Source organism: Lissotriton vulgaris, unplaced genomic scaffold (genome assembly GCF_964263255.1).
Source record: "Lissotriton vulgaris unplaced genomic scaffold, aLisVul1.2 SCAFFOLD_1809, whole genome shotgun sequence".
In the NCBI taxonomy this organism is placed as follows: Eukaryota; Metazoa; Chordata; class Amphibia; order Caudata; family Salamandridae; genus Lissotriton; species Lissotriton vulgaris.
In genome coordinates, this window is record NW_028255111.1 from 238,436 (window position 1) to 261,820 (window position 23,385).

Consider the following 23,385-nt stretch of genomic DNA (forward strand, 5'->3'; position numbering starts at 1 on the left):
GACTCACTCCATCACAGCATGCACACGGCGCCAATACGTAGCGACCTCATGGCACTCCCAGAGGATGTGAAGAAAGGTGGCACTCATTCCACAGCCTCGCCTACACAACCCATCCGACGAAAAACCCATGGCAACCAAACGAGGACCAGTTACATACACGCGGTGAAGAATTTTAAGCTGAATAAGGCGGAGACGGGCCGGAATGGCAACCTCTTTAGGGGAGGATAGTGCAGAATGCCAGTCTTCGTCGTCCAATTCCAACCCGTCTCTAGCCCAGGTCTCCCTGAGGCGCACGAGGAGATCTGCCCAATTGTTGATCAACTTTTTATAGATCAAGCAAATCGTACTATCGGGCAGATGACCATCAAGTATACGATCCTCAAGTGGGGAAGATTCAGGGACCACAGTACCGGCCGGGAAGACCGACAGTAGAGCATGACGCACCTGTGCGTATCTGAAGATCTCCCGCTCACTCAATTCATATTCACTCCGAAGCTCCGCGAATGTTTTCACTGCACCCTTCACCCAAAGATCACCCACTCTGCTAAGTCCAATCATATCCCAATTCTCAAAACCTTTCGTCTTCCAGAGGCACCCCAACCGTTCCGAAGCAAACAAAGGGGTCGCCTGCGTCAATCGATCATTCCATCCCAGAGCCACATTCGCATCGTTCCACACACGCACTGCAATTTTAGTGGGTCCCGAAAGGTTCCTCCCCGCCGTCCGAGAGTAGAGTGCTCTGTTAAAGTCGCCACCGGGCAACAAGTATTTGTCCATAGCGTAGGCAGGATTCGGCCCGGGAGCGTATGTAGCATGGTTAATTACGGACAACTGGGAAGCCCAATAGTACCTCCTGATGTCCGGGAGAGCAATACCCCCATCGTACCAGGGGAGGGTCAGTTTCGAGAGAGCAATGCGCCCTCGGCCGTCCCAAACAAGTCTCCTCTGGAGTCCCTCAACCTCCCGAAAGTAGCGCGCAGGAATGATATCAAAGGAGTTCTGGAGTGCATAGAGGAATCTGGGTAGGGACATCATTTTGAACAGCGCCGCTCGACCAAGTGGGGACAGCGGCAATCTGCGCCAACGATCCACGTCGAGCTTCAAGCGCCGCAAAGGAGGAAGGAGATTATGTTCGTAACGGGCAGCCGAGTCCAACGATATATAAACCCCTAAATATTTAAAGGCAGAGTGGGAGACCTGAATGGGAAACCTGGTCGGTAGGGGAGGAAGACCACCAGAGATAATATATACGCAGGACTTAGACCAGTTGATAATCAACCCGGAGTTTATGCCAAAGGAAGTTAGGACATCAAAGAGGACGTTAAGGGACTTGCAGGGGGAGGTAAGGTACAGGAGAATATCATCTGCGTATAACGACACCCGGTCTTCAAAGTCAGGGGTCCAACGAATGCCCTTTATCGAGGGTTCCCATCGAAGCCAGGCAGCAAGCGGTTCCAGGGCGAGGGCAAAGAGCAGGGGGGGGGACAGTGGACACCCCTGTCTAGTACCCCTCCCAAGAGCAAAAGGCTGGGAGACTCTACCGTTAACAACCACCCGGGCCAGAGGGTCCGCATACAATAGCCTCACCCAACTAATGAATCCCGCACCAAACCCAAACTTATCAAGTGTGGCCCAAAGATACGGCCACTCTATTGTATCAAAGGCCATCGCTGCGTCTAATGAAGCCAAATTGCCCGTTCAGACAGAAGCTCCGCCCTTGCAAGAACGCCATGAAGGCGACGCAGGTTTAGAGCCGTGTTCCGGTGCGGGATAAAGCCGGATTGATCCGGATGGACCAGGTCACTTATAACAGTGAGGAGACGGTTGGCAAGAACCTTCGCGAGGATTTTAGGCTCTGCGTTTAGTAGAGAGATAGGTCGGTACGAGGCACAGCGGTCACAAGGTTTGCCCTCTTTGGGAATCACCACTATGGTGGCAGGCGCTGATCAACGGGAAGGTAGCCAAGGTCACGCGCCTCCGCGAACATGTCACGGAGGTACGGTGCGACGCTGTCCGGACGAAGTTTATATAATTCGATGGGCAGGCCATTTGGCCCCATGGCTTTACCGGAACGGAGGGAACGAATGGCCGTTGCTATCTCATCGACTGACAACGATACCTCCATACTCTCCCGGTCCTCTTCCGACAGGCAGGGTAGCATGATATCCCTTAGCAAAAACCGAGAGTCATCCTCGTCCCTGTCGGACACCGGGGAGTAGACCACACGAAAATAGTCAGCAAAACATTCCACAATCTCACCAGGGTCAGTCACCTCCACACCATCGGAATTATGAATAATAGGGACCACACGATTCGCTCTCTCCTTCTTATCAAGCCAGGCAATCAGCTTACCCGCCTTGTCACCAACGTCCTACACTCTACCATGTTGTTCTCTGTACATTGACCTGGCAGCCTCTGTCACAAGGGATTTGTAATCAAAGTGTTTCAAACTAAGGGCGTGGAGTCTATCCCGGGTGACACCCGTATCCAGGTTGTCTTCTAGGCCCAATATTTCGGCCTCAAGACTCTCGACCTCCCCGTCCCTCGCTTTCTTGGTCTCTGCTATTAACGATAGGGCGTGTCCGCGAATAACAGCTTTAAAAGCCTCCCATAAGGACGCCGAGGATGAGACAGACCCCTCATTCTCAAGGAAATAGTGATCAAGTGACTTAGTGAGGCTGGCGCGAGTCTTAGGGTTACGCAGGTGCCAAGGGTTGATAGGGGCAACCCGTCCCACAGTATGTAAACCCAAGTCAAAAAGAAGCAAAACAGGAGAGTGATCTGAGATACCCCTGGCCACATGGCTGATTTCCCAAATGTATGAGGACTGGACAGCGGGCATTAGAAAGTAGTCTAGCCTGGAGAGACTCCGGTGGGCACCAGAGTGAAAGGTATACTGACGTAGAGTCGGATGCATCAGCCTCCAGGCATCCACCAGACCAAAGGTGTCCAGGAACCCGCCCAACCACGATTGAGACACGGGAAGGTCTCTGGGGGGGTGACGATCCATGTCGCCGGAAAGTACCGAATTGAAATCCCCACCCACAAGGAGGCGACCATCAGGGAGCCCCAGCAGCAACCGACCACATCAGAAAAAGTTGAGGCCTGGAGGCCTGGGGGCACATAAACAGAAACCAAAGAAAGAGTCTTACCCTCCCATCTACCAGTGAGGGCGATATAGCGCCCCCTGTCATCGGGAGTAACTCAATCGATCTCAAGAGGGAGGGAAGAGCGGATCAAAATACCCACGCCCCTAGAACCAGTGGTAAATCCAGAATGTGCTACCAGTCTGTAACCCCATCTATTCATCGCATTACACACATTTCCAACTAGGTGCGTCTCCTGCAGGAGTACCACATCAGGGGACCGACGTCGTAAATATTGCAGAACAACACCCCGTTTTATACGATCACCCAAACCATTGACATTCCACGATATAATCTTCAGCCCACTACCCCCCATTCCCAGACATGTTACATGGGGATCCCCATGAAGAGCAGGACATCAGGACCAGAGAAAGAATCAATACGCCGCCTTGAGCAAGGAAAACACAAACAGAAACACCCAACTGGAACCCGATTCAACACCCCCCTCCCTGCACCCCTGCAAAAGAACAAGAAACCACCCCAAAATGCAGTGTGCCTGTCGCCCTAACAACCCCATTCTACAGAAAGACCCCGGAGGAGGAAAGAGGCCCGTTCTCACCCACCACCCAAATGTGGACTACTACAAGGCAACCGAGATAGAAAGATAGTACTCAGCTGAGCAAAGTCCAATGTTCAGAGATCAAGGACCGAAGAGTCACTTATGAGTAGGCTCACCACCCTCGGCACCGCCAGGGTGCTCCGTACGATCGTCTCGCCCCGGCAGGGAATCCAACCAGACGCTCACACTGTCTGGTCGATCAAAAAAGTAGGTCCGTTCCTGATATTCCATACGAAGCCTGGTAGGGAAAAGCATGGCGTACTTGAGGCCCAGGTCCCGGTGACGTCACTTCACTCCCAGAAAACCCATCCGTTGTCGTTGCACAAGTTGCGTAAAGTTCGGGAAAAAGTTAATGGAGGAGTTCTCAAATTTCACTAGGCCATGCACTCTCGTTATTTTTACTTTTTAAATAGGTCAGCCCAGATACCCATAAAGCAAGCCAAACTCTGAGCAGGGGTAGTGTTTAATGCACACAAGTAGATGTCTTCTTGTTTTGCATAAGTTTGCCCAAAAAGTTGTACTAAACACAGTACATCTTGCTACTCAACTTTGTAAACCACTGGCCTTTCTTGAAAACAGCTTGCAAGTTAGAAGGCCAGCGCACACCGTTAATAATGGTTAGACAAATTGACAAATAATGGCATAAATTCTTCCTTCGGTGATCTCTATTTTTTTGGTCCTCTATGGTGGTACTTCAATGTTTGTTTGATAGTACAGAGCTGATGTGTGTTGTCTTAAATGTCAGGAGTTTTCCAAGGCTTTAATCATAATGGATGTATAACATATTCAAAATAGTATATACATTTCAGTTTATCTAAAACATAACCTTTCCACATGTAGAAAAAGTTTTATTGTAACTACAACAGAAATATGTCTAGCAACAGTACTAGGCTTGCCACAAAAGACAGACTGCTACGATACCAACAACAGTAAATTAGATTCTTCTTTCACTTGGAATCATCAAAGAATGCAAATAGCGCCACCATTTTGCAGGAAATTAGCCTTCCCCGGAAAATTAAAGTTGAACAAGGGCCTAGTGAGATAATGGCACAACAGAGGAGAGCCTTTGTAGGTGTCTTCAGGCTGCAAATCGTAATACTTTTTTTTTAAACTTTATTTTTCATTTTAACCCCTTGGCCGCGATTTTGTGGCAGTTCGGCACTTCCGCAAAATGGCCGTTGGCCGACGGCAGCACCCAAGGGGTTAAACAAGAACACCCAATTGGCATCATTACAGTGTATGTATACAGATCGACGATCTCATTATCGGCAGCAAATCGTAATAATTGGTACAAAGTGGAAAAAGTCCATGCCAAGGAAAACATTGTAACCGCACAAAGGGTCCTTTACTTAAATGTAAGTCTCCATTTAGTTGGTTTTGTCTTGCTACCTTCTTCTAATCCTTGCAGGGGTTACCATTGAGGTCTTGTGTGTGTATTATGATTCACTTGTAAGAACACCATGAGTGAATTCTTGACATTTTCCATGTGTGCTGCATCACTTAGTTGGTGCTCTTCCAAACCATATGTCTAGCTATTTCTTGATCGCTGGCATGTTTTGCAGGGAAAGAGAAGTCTTGAGGGTCCTTGTCAGTTTTCCCGGGAATAGCAATAGCAGGGATTAGACTATTTGTGTGTAGGAGTGAAGATGGGCAGGGGTGATGGTTGTGTTAGTGTAGTGAAAGTGAGAGAGAGAGAAGGCTCCTCCTGGGCATTTTAGCATCCATATTGGACTGCTTGGCCCTGTCCTCCACTGTGCTGATTTTTGGATTCTGTAATTCTCTACCTAGAAAGATTTTTAGGCGATAGGTTATTGTCAGGTGGGGTAGCTGGGTGCTGAAGATTCTGAATGTAGGTCCTTCATTCTGCCCTATGGTCTATCCACACTATTCCGGTATTTGTAGTATTATCTGACAGGTTGTGATTCTCGGGTAGGGATTCCTCCAGTTGCTTGGGGAATGCACATGGGCTGGAAAGGCTGCAAAGTGTATATGGAACTTTTTGGAAATATGGAATGGAGTGTAGCAGCTCGATGGGGTGCAGAACGCCTGTGGGTGGTGTTAAGGGACATTGGAATGGTAGCAGATTAGAGTGTTGGCACTGTGCCCTTCTAGAGTCTAAGATGGTTTTTAGTTGCATGGCAGTTCCCTTGGCTTATTTTGTGAAATGCTACAAAGTTGTGAGGTAACCAGTGATCAGTTGACCCTCCTGGCCAATGGAACGCTTTGTAATGCAACCAGATATTGCTGAAGTGGAGAAGGAAAGTTATATTGGCAGGTTCTGTCATGAGGTGGTTTTTGGTAGTAAGCCCAAGAAGTGCTTCTAATTTGCTTTAAAACTTAAATCACATACACATTATCATAACCTGTCTCTACAGTACCTATTTCATTTCATTTGAGAACACCACACCGCAGTTGTTTCAGCATACAGAAACACAACCCTACTTGTTGAGTGTCCATAACAATAAGTTCTGGTTTACCATTAAACATAGCTCCTAGTAATATTCATTCATTCATTCAAAGAAACTTTATTTCGGTCAATATGACCTAAAAAGTATAACCCAAAACAGACATTTACATAAGAGATAAAGCTACATCATGCTGTTACATCATACTATTAGTCATACTTAATAAAAAGGCTAAAACCAATTAAAATGCCATTAAAGCGAAAATTGTACACCTATTCTCATAGTGGAATTAGTTTGAATACTTGAGATTTGGGATACGGCAAGGCTTACTCAATCAGTTTCGGTAAGTGCATGTGCAATGTGTAGATAAATTAGCTAAAAGAGAAACACCAAGTATAAAAACTTTACAATTAAAATAAAATTATGCTATACATGAAATGATTTACAATAGGGGAATCGCTTATACTAGATATGTACATCATCAAAGGGCATCCAATAGGACCTAGTAATATTGACTCCACCATGGTCTAGTCATCACACCCTCTGCCATCCAGCATGGTCTCAGAAACGGGAGGATAGTGTATCCCAAGATGAGGTAGTTATTAGATCTCAGCGAAGAAACGATTACGTTTTCCACCATGCCCAGCAGCAGCACACTTTCTGAGGTCTAGTCTTCATCATTAGTTACAGAAACCCTCTCTTGGGTTAGTTGGTGGAGGTAAACATTATCTGCTCTTCCAATGCGTTATTGAAACACAAAATGGATAAGAGAGCCACAAAAGCAAGCGCTTGATCATAATCTGTCATGGACTTTAACATCTTCCTACTCTCCCCATACTTTGCCTCCTTGTTCATTTTCCCCTGACTCCTCCTTCCTTTATCCTCCGGCATCATCTTCCACATCCTCTTGATCCTCATCATCCTCCGTCCTGTCTGCATTCTTCCAGCGTTTTTCCTTATTTGAAGGGACTTATTTTCTCGTACCACTAGCAATAGAGCTCCCCCATTTTTAAAAGAGGTTCATATCTCGGAAATCTGTGGTGCAGCCCAATAAGCACAACCATCTAGTTACTAGTTGGCATCCAGTGCAGCTAAGCAGTGTGTAAACTGTATCCGTAAAACCTTCTCGTCTTATTTCACCTCCCATCTCCTTATATGAGAAAATAAAAGTTGCCTTATACAGTGGGGTGAGGAAAAGAAATCCACTGTTTTTGGTACGCCAGTTTGTCTCTATGCTTCCCCATAGTTTCAAAACCTAACCTCCACCCAAAGCTTGTCTGCAGGTTAAGGATTTTAAGTTAATTTGCACCATGGCACATATATTCGAAGAAAGGGTTGCATAGAGCAGCGTGGCAGTTATGTAGAGAAAAGTGGCCGGGTATACATGGGATAGATCACCCCACAATTCAGGTTTCCTCAGGACTTAATGAGTTTCAGAACTACCAGTTTATGGGGATGAGCCTATGTGGCTGGGGTACAAGAGCTATTTGGTAGTTGCACCTGTCTTTCTTTCCTTGGTGTCAATGCTTCTGTTGGTAAAAGAGAATGTTGCACTTCATTACAAGTTTTTGTGTCATGCAGATTACAGGTAATAGAAACATTGTTCCGCTGCACTGGCAAGAGTGTTTCGACAGAACATGGCAGTTATCTTGAACATGGCAGTTATCTTGAATTCTGTAGGAGATTTAGACAGCCACATTGTATAATTTCGTACTTGAAAAACCTGAACACATTTTGTCATTATGTATTTAAACTTGTTAACGTGTAACTTGCTAATTCACTTTAAACTTTATTTAACCCTTTATCTTCAGTTGATGTATTAATGTGAAGGCCTTTTTACTCTTTCAGGCTTTAATTATTTCTTTATAATTTATAGAGGCTACTGATGTGTGCTGAAATAAAATGTATTTTAAACTGAAACCAAGCAACCGCTAACAAAACTATTTTGATTGTCCAGACGAATTATGAAAACCGAATATACAGCCTGAAAATAGAATGTGGACCTAAATATCCAGAGGCACCGCCAACAGTTCGATTTGTAACAAAAATGAACATGAACGGAATAAACAATTCAAATGGAATGGTAAGGGACAAAAACTTAATTTAAATAGTAGTACCTTTTATTGAGAGATTTGATTTGACATCAAGTATATTCAGGCATAGCATGACAGTCAATTTATTGGTTTCATAACATTGACCATACAAGACATTCCAAGTATAAAAAACACCTTAACTGAAGTAAGAAATATCCCTGATCCCAAATTAACATTAGTAACTCAAAATGCTGATTGCTCTATGCACCTGACAAGCTGCTCATCCCTGTCGTGGCAATTTTTCAAGGCTTGAATTGTACCACAGTGAACGCAGTCAGAGTATGTTTGGTCTAGTCTGCTTGAATGGTAAGACAATAGTCTACCCATATGCCCAAAACACATATTTAAAGCAGCACCTATCAAAAATAAATATTTTAACATCGCTTTTTCGTAAAACCTTTATTGTATATTTTAACTCTGAATATACTTAAAATAAAAATCATAAATACTATATACTAGTTATATTTCAGATTGAATTAACTTGTATTTGTTGAACTGTGTGCTAATTTAGTTGATGAAATAATTGAAAAAGGCATTATTATTTTACTGTGAAACGGAAAAGAGGGGATATTCACTCAGTGGCCGAATATGTAACTATAAACCTAGACCTAACTTCTGGTTGGCCTACTTAACCAAATTCTGTGATCCTAAACAAATAACTTTACTGGGCCTCATTTTGAATGTTAAGACTGCGAGAACCTTGAAGTAATTTAGCATTGGCTATATATACAGTGCCCATGACAAAATGACATCCATTGGTTCACCAATAGCTGCATCTTCGGTGCATTTGGAGACAGAAATTTCTAAATGTTTCAAAGTTGATGTTTAAATGTTGTTCCTCAATTAATGTTTTTAGAAATGGGGTGTCTAGTTGTCAATGGTTTGCACCCTGTCCAAGTAGGAGATGTAGGAGACCCTCACCCTAGTCAGGATAAGGGAGTGTCACAGTAAAAAAAACACCTGCTCAACCCCTTGGTAGCTTGGCATGAGCAGTCGGGCTTATCCAAGAGGCAATGTGTAAATCATTTGTACCCACACGCACAGTTACACACTACAAAAGGAGTCCACACGATTTGGCACCAGTTGGCAAGTCAGGACTCCCAGCAGAAGAGCCCATGCACTGGTAGGTGAAGTCTATGATGGCTCTGAGACGACTTAACCGTGGGCAAGCACACACAAGCCCTTGGAGAACCTTGGAAGCAGGAGGTAGAAAGCTAAGTCCAGTCCTTTTACTCCCAGGACAGAAGGAACAGGCCAGCACAACCAAGCAACAGGCAGAGTGGCAGCCCCTCCTGCAGCATCCAGCTCTTTTTCCTGGCAGAATGTCCTCAGTCCTGAAGTGTTCTGATTTTGGGGTGTCCAATAATTATGCCCCTTTCTGCCTTTGAAGTAGGCATCCTTCAAAGGAAAGTATTTGCGTGCACAAGACTGTGCCTTTCCCTGTCCTGGTGGAAGCAGCTTTGTGTGAGGACAGGGACAGCCCTGTTCAGGTGTCCGTGACAACTCCTCCCACCACTCTACCACATGAAGGCCCATCAGCCTGGTGATGGCCCATTAGGATATGCAAGGCACACCTTAGCTCCCTTTGTGTGACTGTCTAGAGTGAATGCGCAAAAGCCCAACTGTCAGCCAACCCTGACGTGTATTGTACAGACAGGCAATTCACAGAATGGTTAAGCAAGAAAATATATACAATCTAAAAGTGGCATTTTCATCCACACAATTCATAAAACAAACTATACCAAAAGATATGTATTTAAATTGTGGTTTCAGAGACCCCAAACTCCAAATCCCTCTCTGCTCCCAATGGGAAATTAAACATGAAAGATATTTCAAAGCAATATCCATGTTACCCTATGGGAGAGATAGTCCATGCAATAGTGAAAAATGAAATTAGCATCATTTCACTATTAGGACATGTAAAACCCAGGAGTACGTGTCCTACCTTGTAAATATACTGCACCCTTTCCATGGGGCTGCCGTGGGCCCGCCTTAGAGGTGACTTGCATGTAAAAGAGAAGGTTTGGGCCTGGCAAGTGGGTGAGGGTGCCAGGTCGAACTGGCCGCTTAAAACTGCGCACACAGACACTGCAGTGGCAGGCCTGAGACATGTTTGCAGGGTGGGTGACACAATCAGTGCTGCAGGCCCACTAGTAGCATTTCATTTACAATCAATCAATCAATGCAAACTTTATTTCGTCAATTGCTGCCATAAAAGCACAATTTCATAAATAACAACACACAATAAAATATACTGTTGAAGTTAAAAACAATGACGGTTAGGAACAGGGTGGTAATACATTTTTCTTAAAAATCTTAAGGATTCAACGGGCAATAAGACCGATAATAGTTTAAGGGAACAGATCTCATCTTAAGGGGAGAATACTTCATGTGGGCCATTGCATTTAAAAAATATAAATAGGTAAGCCAAAAGACATAATTAAAAAACATAAATAAAAGACAGGCGTTGATTAATCACAATTAAAATATGGAAGGGTAACATTAAAAAAGGGAGAATAGTTACCTTATACAGCCTTAGCTTTTCACTAAACATCTACGCTTACACCACATTGCCAAAAGAAACTTTGTTATAGCAGCAACAAAAACTGGGTGTGTATCATACTTAAGTAGCCTGAGGACATCTCTAAAATTCCTGATTCCAAAATTCCTACAGAGTTGGAGAACCCACTTTGATCTTGCAGCCTTCTAGGCAGGGCAAAAAAATGATCACTTGGGCCTCTGTTTCTTCGGACTCATTGCAACTGGGGCATAATAGTTTTTTAGCTCCATACCAATGATTAGAAAATGCATAAAGTGGGAGCGTCCCGTGTTGAAATTGAAGGAACAGTTTCTTTGCTAGGGATGGTTGGATAAGGTCTAAGGCCGGCTCCATTTTATAGAGTGACTTTGCATCCAGAAACCTAAAAGTTAAGCTTGATGTCTGTGTCACCCTATGGATGGACATAAGATGGAATTCTTTGATAGCAGGGTTTAGCAACTGTTTGGATGTGGCAGAACATGACTCCTCAGGTGAAGACCACATATTGCTCCTTCCGATTTGACGGAAGATCTTCCGAATATAGGATAACCAAGGGATTTTCCCTGCCCCTAAAGTGAACATTACTGATTTTAATTCCTCTCTATAGTTGGCCAGCTCGGGGATGCTCCATAGCCGTCGCCAATAAAGTAATGGAAGAGAGGCAATCACTTTGGCAATGGGGAGAATACCTAGGTCCATCCGTAAAGGGATTAGAGTGGTGCTGTTAGGAAGAGCCCATAGTGATCTTAAAAAATAATTCTCGGTTGTGCTCAATGCTTTAGTCTGTGAGTGGCCCCAAAGTTCCGCACCATACAAGGAAGCACCCCTTGCTTGAACTTTATAGATTTCTACAGGGGGGGCGATGACCTTTACTGCACAATTCCTGTGTATTTTTAGATTCCCCCCACTAACCTGGGTGAGTTTTAACTTCGTCTTGGAGACCTTTGGGCCCCAATCCATAGTATTGTTTAGAGTAAGCCCCAGATAGTCAAAAACAGGTACTCTCTCAAGGGCAATTGAATCCATTTTGGGGTATGGGCAGTTTGTGCTATCTGCATGGAAGACCATATACTTAGTTTTCTTTAAGTTCACCTCAAGGTGCCTTTTCTTACAAAAAGACCTAAATGTCTCTAGGACACCCAGCATCCCCATTGGTGTTTTTGATAGGAACAGGGTGTCATCTGCAAACATTAGTGCTGGCATTTTACGGTTTGCAAGTTTAGGAGAATCTATGTCCTTAGCCGCTAAGAGATTAGCAATTAGCCCATTTAGAAAAAGGGATAAGAGTGTTGGAGCAAAGATGCAACCTTGTCTTACGCCCTTCTCTAAGGGGATCAGAGCTGAAAGTTCCCCTCTATTCCCATACCTAATTTTGATTTACATGCCCTGTGCACACCTGGTGCACTTTACTAGGGACTTACTAGTAAATCAAATATGCCAAACGCTGAGACACCAACGACCAATAAAATTTAGACAGAGCATATGCACTTAAGCAGTGGTAAGGTACCCAGAGTACTAAAACCAACAAAACAGGTCAGACAAAATAGTAGGAAGAAGGCAAACAATTTGGGGATAGCCCTACAAAAGAGACCAAGTCCAACAGATGTCAATGCAATGACATTTGAATTCTTCTGTTTTACTTTGGCACATTAGATTATAATATTTTTTTTAAATCTAATTAAGTGTGTTTTTATTGTATTTGTAAATGATCTTTGTTGCACCATTTGCATGCCAAGTCTGTCGAAAGTTTGTGTTTTGGCGCTTTGAGTCAAGCTTGATCGCTTTGCTTTACTTTCCCTGTAAGTTTGTTGGCTTTATCATCTCTGCTTGAGACAAGTCAATGCTATGGGCTGCCTCTGGAATGCTTTCGACAGGTGCAACTTCTTGCTCCCGGCATATGTCTGGAAGAGTACAGATAGATATCCAACATGACCAAGGAAGCTGCAAAGCTGCAATTCTAAAACCTCCTGGGACCTCCTCCAACCTGCCTCCAGACCATGAATTCTGTTCAGTCCATCTGCAGTTGTGATTGAATTGCTCTGCTGTTAAACCAGACACCTAGGAGAAATTAGTCCACTTTTACTTCATGAGAAGCACATGGTTGGTTCCTCAACTGATCCTCCCACAGTACAGAACATTCTGACAGATACTTGTAACGGCAGATCCACACCTATTGAATTTCCTTTAGCCACAGAATGGTTTTGGAAACTTTGAAACAATTGCCTCATTTGTCGACAGGTGGTGTCATGAGTCTCTGCAACGGGTCAATCGGTTCTGGATATGATGTTGAGACTAATGTAAGAGCACCACCTTCACGCACTAACGGCTATTCTTTTTAGTGCCTGCCAATGAGATCTTGAGCTTTTCATCTTGTCATTATGACAAATTTCCCTCAGATTTTTCACAATAGTGTGCATTATGCACCCAAAAACAGGGTTCAAGTCCTAGAAGTCCTGTAACAAACCGATGTTGGTTACTGAGGCTCTAGATGAATGTCTCTGGTGTCTTGGCAATAAACACAAGATGATGATGGATGGAATGCTTGAATTAATGTCATCCACTGGTAATAGCTCAGGCTGCATCCCAATACATCGGTTTTTGCCCACCAGTTTGGAATCGGCGTATGCAAATCAGACTAGACCCTGCACCTTGTGGGAACAGTACAGTCCGAACTTCCAGACCAGGTCCTCCCTGAGCCAAAACACAAGCAACCCAAGACCGGTTTCACCCTTATTAGGGCTCTTCAGCCAGGCATAGCTTGGTTCCAGTGGGACAGGGAGCCCGGTACCTAGGTTCTAGGCACAGCCAGCAGACTTAAGGCGTCAAATGCAAAAAAAAAAACAAGGTTATAGATGAAATGCTTGAAATAATCTTAGCCGTTGGCAATCGCTCGGCTCTGCATCTCAATCAATTGTTCTTCGACCACCATGCCACCTCACATTGCACCGGTTCATTTGCATATCAGTCTTGACCCTGCTCCTCACGGGTACAGTCCAGGCCGAAATGCCAGGCCAGGTTCTTCCTGAACCGAAACACAACCAATACAGGTCTGGTTTCGCCCTAATTAGGGCTCTTCAACAAGGTATATGTTTTTTCCAGTGGCCCGTGAGCCTGGTACCCGCGTCTGTGCATACAAGTCACACTTAGGGCATCAAAGGCAAAAACAAGGTGATTGGTGGAATGCTTAAATTTAAGTTGTGTGACTGCAGTAAGAAAATTAATGAAAAGGCCATCCGAAATTGTGAAACCAAGTTAACAGTCAACAAACTCAGTAAGTCAAAGAAGCAATCCATTCAGAATCCTGAGAGTGGACCAGTTCTGTTCCCAATCTCTCCCACGCACAGCCTACATCTAAGTTGCATGGCTCGAGTAAGTCTAAGTAGTTGCACAAGAAACACCAAGATGAAGCACAGCTCATTGGAGTCGCTTCACCAGCCCGTGGACCATTTCGTACTCTTCCTGAATGGATTGTTATGTTCCAACGGATAGCTGATGGCCTGTGAGTAGATCTTTGATGCCTTGCCTGATCCCTCTGGGGCATGCTTCGGAGCAGATTTCACTAGTGCAGCCCCGGCAACATGCCTGGTACTGCTCCCTGTGCCTCGACCCACATCACCGAGTCATATCTGCCCCCCCGACCCCCGTCTCCTTCTCACTGCTGGCTGTCCCAGAAAAACTTAAACCCTGAAAGGCCTCATTTTGGATCGATAAGATGCAGCAAAATACTCTATTCAGTCTTGTCTGGACACTACTGACTGTGTGGGTAGGGCAGCCTGAACCAGCATGCCGCTCGGGCACCATGCCTGAATTTGCTGTGCAGTCTTTTCCTCCTATGTCCAGCAATCTTTAATCGAAATGCCCTCCAGTGGCTCTTAGCTGTTCGAATCGAAGGCTGAAAACATTTCAAACAGAGCGAGGCCGCCACCAGTCCCCCCCCCCCCCCATCCTCTCACACAGCGCCCCTTTTGAGACTTTCGTAGGAATGGTCAGCTCAGACCACACTAACATAGGCTCCAGCAGTAATAGTCCGCTAGATGGTGAGGCCAGGGCTCCGGCCAACGGCGTCCAGGATCCCAGCGCCAGCACAGACTTCAACCCCTCCTCCTGCTGTAAAGCCCCTTAATTTTGGTTGGGTCACCTTTTACCTACCTGGCTGGAGGAGCATAACTACAGATTAATGGATGCTCCAGATCGTACAGCAAGAATAATTCCTCCGTTTTCTGTCCTATCTCCGAACATGCCACCCACACCTTAAAAGCTCTCCGAGAATCACTTTTCCATCCTCCATGGAGAAGTCTGTGCTCTATTGACCAAGAGAGCAATAAAGAGCATACCAGTATTGGAGATTGGAATGGTCTGTTACTCATGTTATATTCTGGTGCCGAAGAAGGATGGTGGCCTTCGTCCTGTTCTTCATGATCTTGAAATTCTTCTGGAAAGACCAGTTCAAAATGCTCACTCTTGCCCAAGCTAGGTATACTTTGGATCCAGGAGATTAGGTGGGTAGCATTGGATCTGCAGAACGCATACTTTCCAATCCCCGTCCTGGTGAACCACCGACGTTATCTGCTGTTTCAGGTAGGCCACCAGCACTTTAAGTTCTCTGTGCTCCTTTTGGCCTGGCCAGTGTGCTGCATGTGTTCACAAAGGTGATGGTGGTGGTTGCAGCTCATCTCAGTAGGTCAGGAATACAGATTTTTCAATACCTAGATTACTGGCTCATGAAGACGGGCTCCCCCAAGCAGTCTTAAAACCACCTGCAGATGACTGGATGTCTGTTGACATATTTTGGTTTTCCATCAACATGCCAAAGTCACACCTGACTCCTTCACAGAGGCTCCCTTTCTTTGAAGCCATCCTGGATACTGTGCTTTTCAGAGCTATTCATTCACCTCAACGAGTCCAAGACATTCCAGGTTATGATTCCGATGTTTCAGCCTTTAGCATGGATCTCAGTGAGGACGAAACTGAGGGGTCTTCCTGGCCTCCTTCATCTTGTTTGTGGACCATGCGAAGTGGCGCTTGCTGGCTCTGCGGTGGGATCTGAAGTATCGGTGTGCTCAGCACCAAGACGGCTTCTCATCCTGTACTTGTGTCAAGGAGACAGCAAAAGGCCTGCAGTTGTGGCTATTAAGGCAGCGGCAGTCCCCTGACCCTACCTCATCCAGAGCGATCAGTAATATTGTAATATTTGTATTGTTGGTGGGTTCGGGAGTTTAATCTGGGAGTGGCGTAGATCAGAACGCTCTTCTCTAACAGAGGCTTGGCTCCACATCAGTTTGTTGAAGTGGTGAGCAATTCACTTGGAACTGAAGGCATTCCTCCTGAATATCAAGGGGGAACATGTACAAGTGCTCACAGACGACGATCGCAATGTGGTACTGCAACAAACAGAGCCGTCTGGGGTCGTGGGCTCTGTTCCAGTAGTCTATGGAAGTGGTTGTACGCTCAGGAAATATCCCCAAATACTCTGTTCCTGGCAGAATTTAAAAAAAACAGGTTTGATGAACCTAGCTGATGTGGCCTTCCGGATCACGAATGGTAGTTGCACTTAGAGGTGGCATAGAGCATCTTCCAGCAATGGAGATAACCTAGGCTAGATCTATTTGCCACCACAGAGAACATGCAGTGTCAATGTTTTTGCGTGTTGGAGTTTCAAAGGCAGTCCTCCTTTGGAGACACCATCTGCCAAGACTGGGGGTCGGGACTCCTGTATGCCTTTCTATTCCTTCCTCTCCTCCCCCCTAGTGTCGAAGAACATCCAGAGAGATTCAGCCCAAGTTATCCTAGTGGCACTGGACTGAAGGAGGAGAGTGGCACCTTATCTTCTGGCCATTTGCACATGTCCTCCGATCCTGCTGCCTCTTCAGGAAGACTTCTGTTGCAGCAGCAGGGCAGGTTGCTAAACCAGAACCTGCATAATGTGCACCTTAACGCGCGGAGATTGAGCGGCAACAGTTGATGGCTTTCAATCTTCCTGATCTGTGTCATTCTTGGCTCTAGGTGACCATTCACAAAGTCTGTTTATGTTGCATGTTGTGAGAAGTTTCTTGCTTTGTGTTTTATGACACATACTTAACCCCTGAGTGTGCCCGGTTATCCGATTTCCATTGTTTTGCCTTGCATTAGCCGAGCAAGGTCTTTCTATGGCATTGGTTAAAGTTTATTTCATCCCTTTTGGCCTCCATACATTTGCTTTAGTAGCCTTCTCTTCTCATGCCACCTGTTGTGATGTGTTTTTAGGTCGAGTTATACTCGAACCTATTACTGCTGAACTAAAGTCTCTCAAACCAGCCGGATTTCCGACAATGCGTGTTAATTGTTCATCCGTGACTTCTCTAGCGCGCGCTTGGCCCGTTCCCTCCCACTCACTGGCATCCCGCCCCCCCCCACCAGGCTCACGCTTCTCCAGCGCGCCGAGAGCTTCACTTCAAAGGGATCCGCTCTCCCGCCCCCTGCTTCACACTTCAAAGGAATACACCCCCGCAATGCTAAAAGCATTTCCCTGCCGCTTTTCTTTTTTTTATTATAACGCATTACTCCCCGTTTAAGTCTATATTGTCCCTCCAATTTGTTACGAAAAAACAACTTAATTGTTGACAATTAAAATAAATATTTACCGCAACCAACTTGTTTTTATTTACTTTCAGGGCGTCGGCTGAGCAGATAATTTTTCATTTCGCAGCCGCTTTTCATTTGATTTTGCGCCTGCTTTCAAGTATCCTGCGTGTCTTTTGCGTACTTGAAATGTGTCTATTCACTGTCATTCGCTCGGGGTAACATCCCAACCCAACGTTTTTTTGCTAATCATGCAACCTCAGTTTCTACCCAGCCATATGCACATCAGTCTTGACTCTACTTCCGGTGTGAGGGATTATCACCACCCTGACCAACCGATTTTAAGGTCCCATTGGAGAATTGCACCCATTTGTATTGTGAAGTGTAAATAACACTATTAAAAGGTTACTAGATAGTGAGGGTTGCATTGGTATTTAGTACTTCCCTCACTATGTATGTTGTAGGCAAATGACAGTGGGGCTGGCATACGGTGCTCCTGAAGTGTGGTCATGATAATGTCACCATTTTAGACAGCCAGTATGTTCTAATATGCAGTAAGGATGATACCGCTGTTTTAAACAGTGCGGATGTTCTAATTCGCGGTCATAAAGACCTGTTTTTTTATTTACTTTCTGGGCATCAGCTGAGCAGATAACCGGGCAGGCTGCAGTCTGACTGATCTGTGCCAGGGCTTTATTTTTGGATGCGTTTGTGCGCATGGGCTTCTGGGAATAGAGGAGCTGCTCGTAAATGAAATTTCTACATTGCTTTTTTTTTCCTCTGGATGGGATGTGGGAGGCGCAGGCTTGTGGCGATTAAAATATATGCTTACCATATACTTTGTAATAAGAAATGCCCTAGTTCGCGTTGTAAGTGATCCAGGTTTTTATATTAATCATTTAATCAACCATTGAACTGGCTATATGTCTTTCATTACCAGAGCTCCCAAAGAGAAATGGCATTCTGCAGGAAATAAGTTATAACCCCAGCATCACTCAGCGCCACCCCAGCATCACTCAGCGCCACCCCAGCATCACTCAGCGCCACCCCAGCATCACTCGGCATCACTCGCGGCCTACACAGCATCACTCGCGGCCTCGGCACAGCATCACTCACGGCCTCGCCACAGCATCACTCGCGGCCTCGCCACAGCATCACTCGCGGCCTCGCCACAGCATCACTCGCGGCCTCGCCACAACATCACTCGCGGCCTCGCCACAGCATCACTCACGGCCTCGCCACAGCATCACTCACGGCCTCACCACAGCATCACTCACGGCCTCACCACAGCATCACTCACGGCCTCGCCACAGCATCACTCACGGCGCTGCCAGAGCATCACTCACGGCGCTGCCACAGCATCACTCACTGTGTTGCCACAGCATCACTATGCGCTGCCACAGCATCACTATGCGTTGCCACAGCATCACTATGCGTTGCCACAGCATCACTGAACACCACAGCACCACTGAACACCACAGCATCACTCCGCGCAACCATTCAACAACAACTGGTTCAAATATGTTCTCTCAATGTTTCAAGCTTTATTGTAAATGTCACAAAAAGATGTTAATATTTCACTTCTGTTCTTGGATTTTCGTCACAATAAAATACACTGAACATAATCTTCACAAAAGTTATTTACAAAAGTTTAAGCTATTGCCATTAAAAATTGCAATCACTTTTATTTAAGTATTAATTATTTAAAAAATTAAGCCATTGTTATTTGTAATATCAATACATCTAAGTCACGAAAATACAAAACATGTTGCATTACAAATGCTATAGGTGTAACATTTGCGAAAGTTATAACTATTGGCATTGTAAATGACAAAGCTATTAATTTAGCTATTTTCAAAACCAACACATAAATAAAAAAGTCATGTTCGAGGCATGTGGGCTGCTGAATTCATATCTGTGCATAGATCGCCGCCTAGTGTTGGGTCCGGATGATTGCACATTGTTGTCCTGGAAGAGTCTTCGAAGTATCACGAGATAGGTGGCTCCTCCCCTGGACTACAGTGCGCATGGGCATCCTCTCCATCCCCAGATTGTTTTTGTCCGCCATTGGGTTCGGATGTACTTTCTCGACTCCAGTTCGGAAACTTTGTTATAACTCTTTACTAAGGCCAAAAGGCCTTCGGGGCGTCGGTATTGTCTCGTTCGGTGCCTGTTTTTTCTCCAGTTCTTCGAACCGGTCGTCGAAGGCAGTTTTTCACTTTCGACACCAAAGGCCCAAACTACGACAACGATGGATCGGAGCCTGTTCAAACGATGCCCCGTCTGCAATTCGAAATACCCTCACATTGATGTGCACCCAGTGTGCAATAAATGTTTATCCCCGGAGCACGACGAGGCCAGCTGTATGGCCTGCTCGAAGTTACGCTCCAAGAAGACGCTTCGAGTTCGACGCGCAGCAAGACAGCGCAGAAGTCGGCGCCTGAGCCGGTCGACATCTTCGAGGCCGGTGACGAAGAAGGGGCCGACGAAGAAGATCCTGACTAGCAGTCGGACCCAGCGTCGGAGCATGACTCTAACTTCGATGTGGACGAACAAGATGAGGAATACGTCCATGAAGAAGACGTCGTCGAGGTAGGGGACGACTATGAGGCCATCAGGGCCGTCGATGACGACTCCAGTGATGAGCCAGGCCCAACCGCAGTAGAGGGGCCTACTACTGACAATACGCTCCCTACGGCTCAGGTCGAGGCATCGCCGAAAGGCCTTAGCCAAGATCTTACTCCACATTCTATAGCCCCGTGTCCAGGCCAGGCTAAGAATCAAAGGAGCCATCGGTCGATCTTTCAAAATCTAAACCGAAACCTACAGAGCCAAAACCAAAACTACTAAAAGTGGTTGTCGCATCGACATCAATCAAGTCGAAGACTGTCGGCGACCCTTCGGCGTCGAAAGGGGGCGTCGCCTCGAAGACCGGGGCGCCGAAGCCAAGCTCTACAGTCAAGCACGTCACCTTGACGCAGTCGGCGTCGACGTCGGCGCCCATGCATGGCGACAAGGCCAAAGGCCTCCAGACCAAAAAGGCTGTTGAGCCGAAGATTTCAGCGCTCAAACCACTACTGGGCAAACATCTCGAGTCGAAGACCAAAGCCGACCCGAAGCAGCAGATTGCATCGACGCCCAAGGCCGTGCATGCTACGCACCATGAGCTCGAGTCGACGCAAGGAAGCAAGCATACTTGTGAGTCGCCGAAGCAGCTCGGATCGAACACTACGGCAGGCTCTAAGAAGGTCGGCCCGTCCACAGGCCACCCTCCGATTTAAATACGGTCTGCCACCGACGGCTCGAGCCAAGCTTCTCTAGCACCACAAAGGCACCGACCCATCCAAGACAGTATCCGCGCCTTCAAAGTCCACCCCTGAGGGGGTTGTGTTCCAAGAACCCTCGTACGACAACCAGTCGAAACTCTTCATTGACTCTGATTCGGGCAGGCTTACCATCCATAAACGGAAAATCGCACCTGAATATCCCTTGGAGGCGTATAAAATCCCTCTTAAATGGAAAAAAGACTCGGCCACCTCACCAGTTCTCTTTGAACACGTTGAGAGCTATTCACAACAAATGGCATATTCTCCAGCACAAAGCTAGGAGGACATGGGTGATGAATACGGTCAGGCGGCCTTCACTTATCAGGCTGACCCTGATCAGGAAGAACCTCAGCAATGGACTGATGCTGTAGACCCTGATGATCCACAAGCTGTACCGGACACTCAGTTCTACAATGTCAAAACCTCGCCTACTGAAGACACGGCAGCGTTTAACGCTTTGATAGAAAGGGCAGCCCTCAACCATGACGTGGAAATGCACGCAGATCCTGTGGAAGAAGATTTCTTATTTGATACTTTCTCCACCTCATTGCCTATGCTAAAGGGAGTCCTCAAGCATGCTGCGGACATTTTCAAAGAGCCCACAAAAGCAAGGGTTATAAACCCTAGGATTGAAAAAATATATAGGCCTGCTCCAGTGGAACCCACCTACATCAAAGGCCAGCTCCCATTGGACTCGCTCGTAGTGGCCAATGCTCGCAAGAGGGCAAACTCGCAAACTAGTGGTGACGCTCCTCCTCCGGACAAAGAATCAAAGATCTTAGAGGCGTCAGGAAAGCGAGTGGCAGCACAGGCTGCTAATATTTGGAGGATTTCAAATACACAGGCCCTATTGGCTAGATACGATAGGGCTCACTACGACTCGCTAGAACAGTTGTTGCGACACCTGCCTGATGTTTACAAAGAGGGAGCAGAAATGATCATACAGGAGGGGAAGTTAATTTCTAATGCATCCATCAAATGCGCACTGGATGCGGCAGACACGGCAGCTAGGGCCATTAACACTAGTGTAATGTTGAGACGTCACGCATGGCTCCGCATCTTTGGGTTTAAACCCAAGATTCAAACAACTTTGCTCTACCAGCCAGTTAACCCAGACTTCCTTTTTGGTCCCGAGGTAGACACGACCCTCGAAAAACTTAAAAAGGACACTGAGACAGCAAAATCCATGGGGGCTCTGCAGTCACAGCAGTTTCGGGGCAGTTCCTTTCGTTGCTCCGGTAATAGGGGAGCCTCTAGAGGACAGGCATTACAGCAAGCCCAGTACAGCAAAGGGAGCATGCAAACCACCTATACAAAGAAAACCAGGGGTGGATATCGTGGGAACAGCGCCAAGGGCAGAGGACGTGGTAATAACAATGCCAGATCCTCCGCTCCCAACAAACAGTGACGCCTTGTCACTGCCCCCGACCATTTAACACCTGTCGGGGGAAGACTCCAGCAGTTCCTGCCAGTCTGGGAAGGCATTACCACGGACAGGTGGGTGAGACAACTTATCCAATACGGCTATTGTCTAGAGCTGACCTCCACCCCCGCAACCTACCCCCAAGGCACCGTCCTATGTCCGCAGAGCACATGCACTTATTGCAGCAAGAAGTACTCTTCATGCTGCAAAAAGAGGCAATAGAGCTCGTGCCTGCAGAAGAACGAGGTACAGGAGTGTACTCTCTGTACTTCTTAATCCCAAAAAAGGACGGTTCCCTGCGGCCCATTCAAGACCTCAGAGCCCTCAACCAATACATACTGTCAGAACACTTTCATATGTTAACTTTATAGCAGGTCCTGCCATTTCTCGGTCAGGGCGACTTCCTAGCGACCCTTGACCTCAAGGATGCATATTTCCACATTCCCATTCACCCAAGTCACAAGAAATATCTCAGATTCACCATCAACAATCAGCATTACCAATTCAAGGTCCTGCCTTTCGGGGTCACCACTGCCCCCAGAGTGTTCACCAAATGCTTAGCGACTGTGGCTGCGCACCTTCGGAGACAACACATTCATGTACATCCCTGCCTGGATGACTGGCTTGTTCAAGCAAAGTCAGCCCAGCAGTGTGCCAGCCACATGTCACGTACAATTCACCTCCTTCACAGTCTAGGGTTCTCACTAAACTACACAAAGTCGCACCTTCAGCCTGCCCATGTGCAACAGTACCTAGGGGCGACATTAAACACTCGGACGGCAACAGCGCAGCCAAATTCTGCCAGAGTCAACAGCATGCAGCTGCTCATTCAGAAGTTCAGGCCTCAACAATCGCTCCCAGCTCAGGTATTCATGCAGCTGATCGGTATGATGGCCTCCTGCATATTCATAGTCCCGCACGCGAGGCTGCACATGCGTCCCCTTCAAGAATGCTTAGCACGACAGTGGAACCAGGCTCATGGGCATCTAAAACACCTAGTGTTGGTAACCGGTCATGCATACAACTCTCTGCATTGGTGGAATCCACAAAACCTTTGCAGGGGACGACCGTTCCAAGAGCCTGTCCCACAGATAGTGCTGACGACGGACGCATCTCTCCAGGGTTGGGGAGCGCATGTCCTCCATTACACTGTGCAAGGACTATGGACGGCGCAGCAGCAAAAGAGTCATATCAATCTTTTGGAGCTGATGGCAATCTTCATGTCACTGAAAGCGTTCAAGTTGCACTTGTGCAACAAGGTCGTATTGATCCGGACGGACAACATGACTGCCATGTATTACATCCAGAAACAGGGAGGCACACACTCCCCGCAGTT

At 46.4% G+C, this 23,385-nt stretch overlaps 1 protein-coding gene across 2 annotated transcripts in view; it reads left to right on the plus strand.

Annotated features, from left to right (window-relative positions):
• Positions 1-23,385, plus strand: part of LOC147659236 (ubiquitin-conjugating enzyme E2 variant 2) — a 189,681-nt gene that overhangs the window by 122,996 nt on the left and 43,300 nt on the right. For both annotated transcript variants that reach the window (XM_086951866.1, XM_086951867.1), the window contains exon 3: positions 8,068-8,193. In XM_086951866.1, the coding sequence (XP_086807992.1) occupies positions 8,068-8,193 (126 nt within the window). The remainder of the gene's footprint in view (positions 1-8,067; positions 8,194-23,385) is intronic.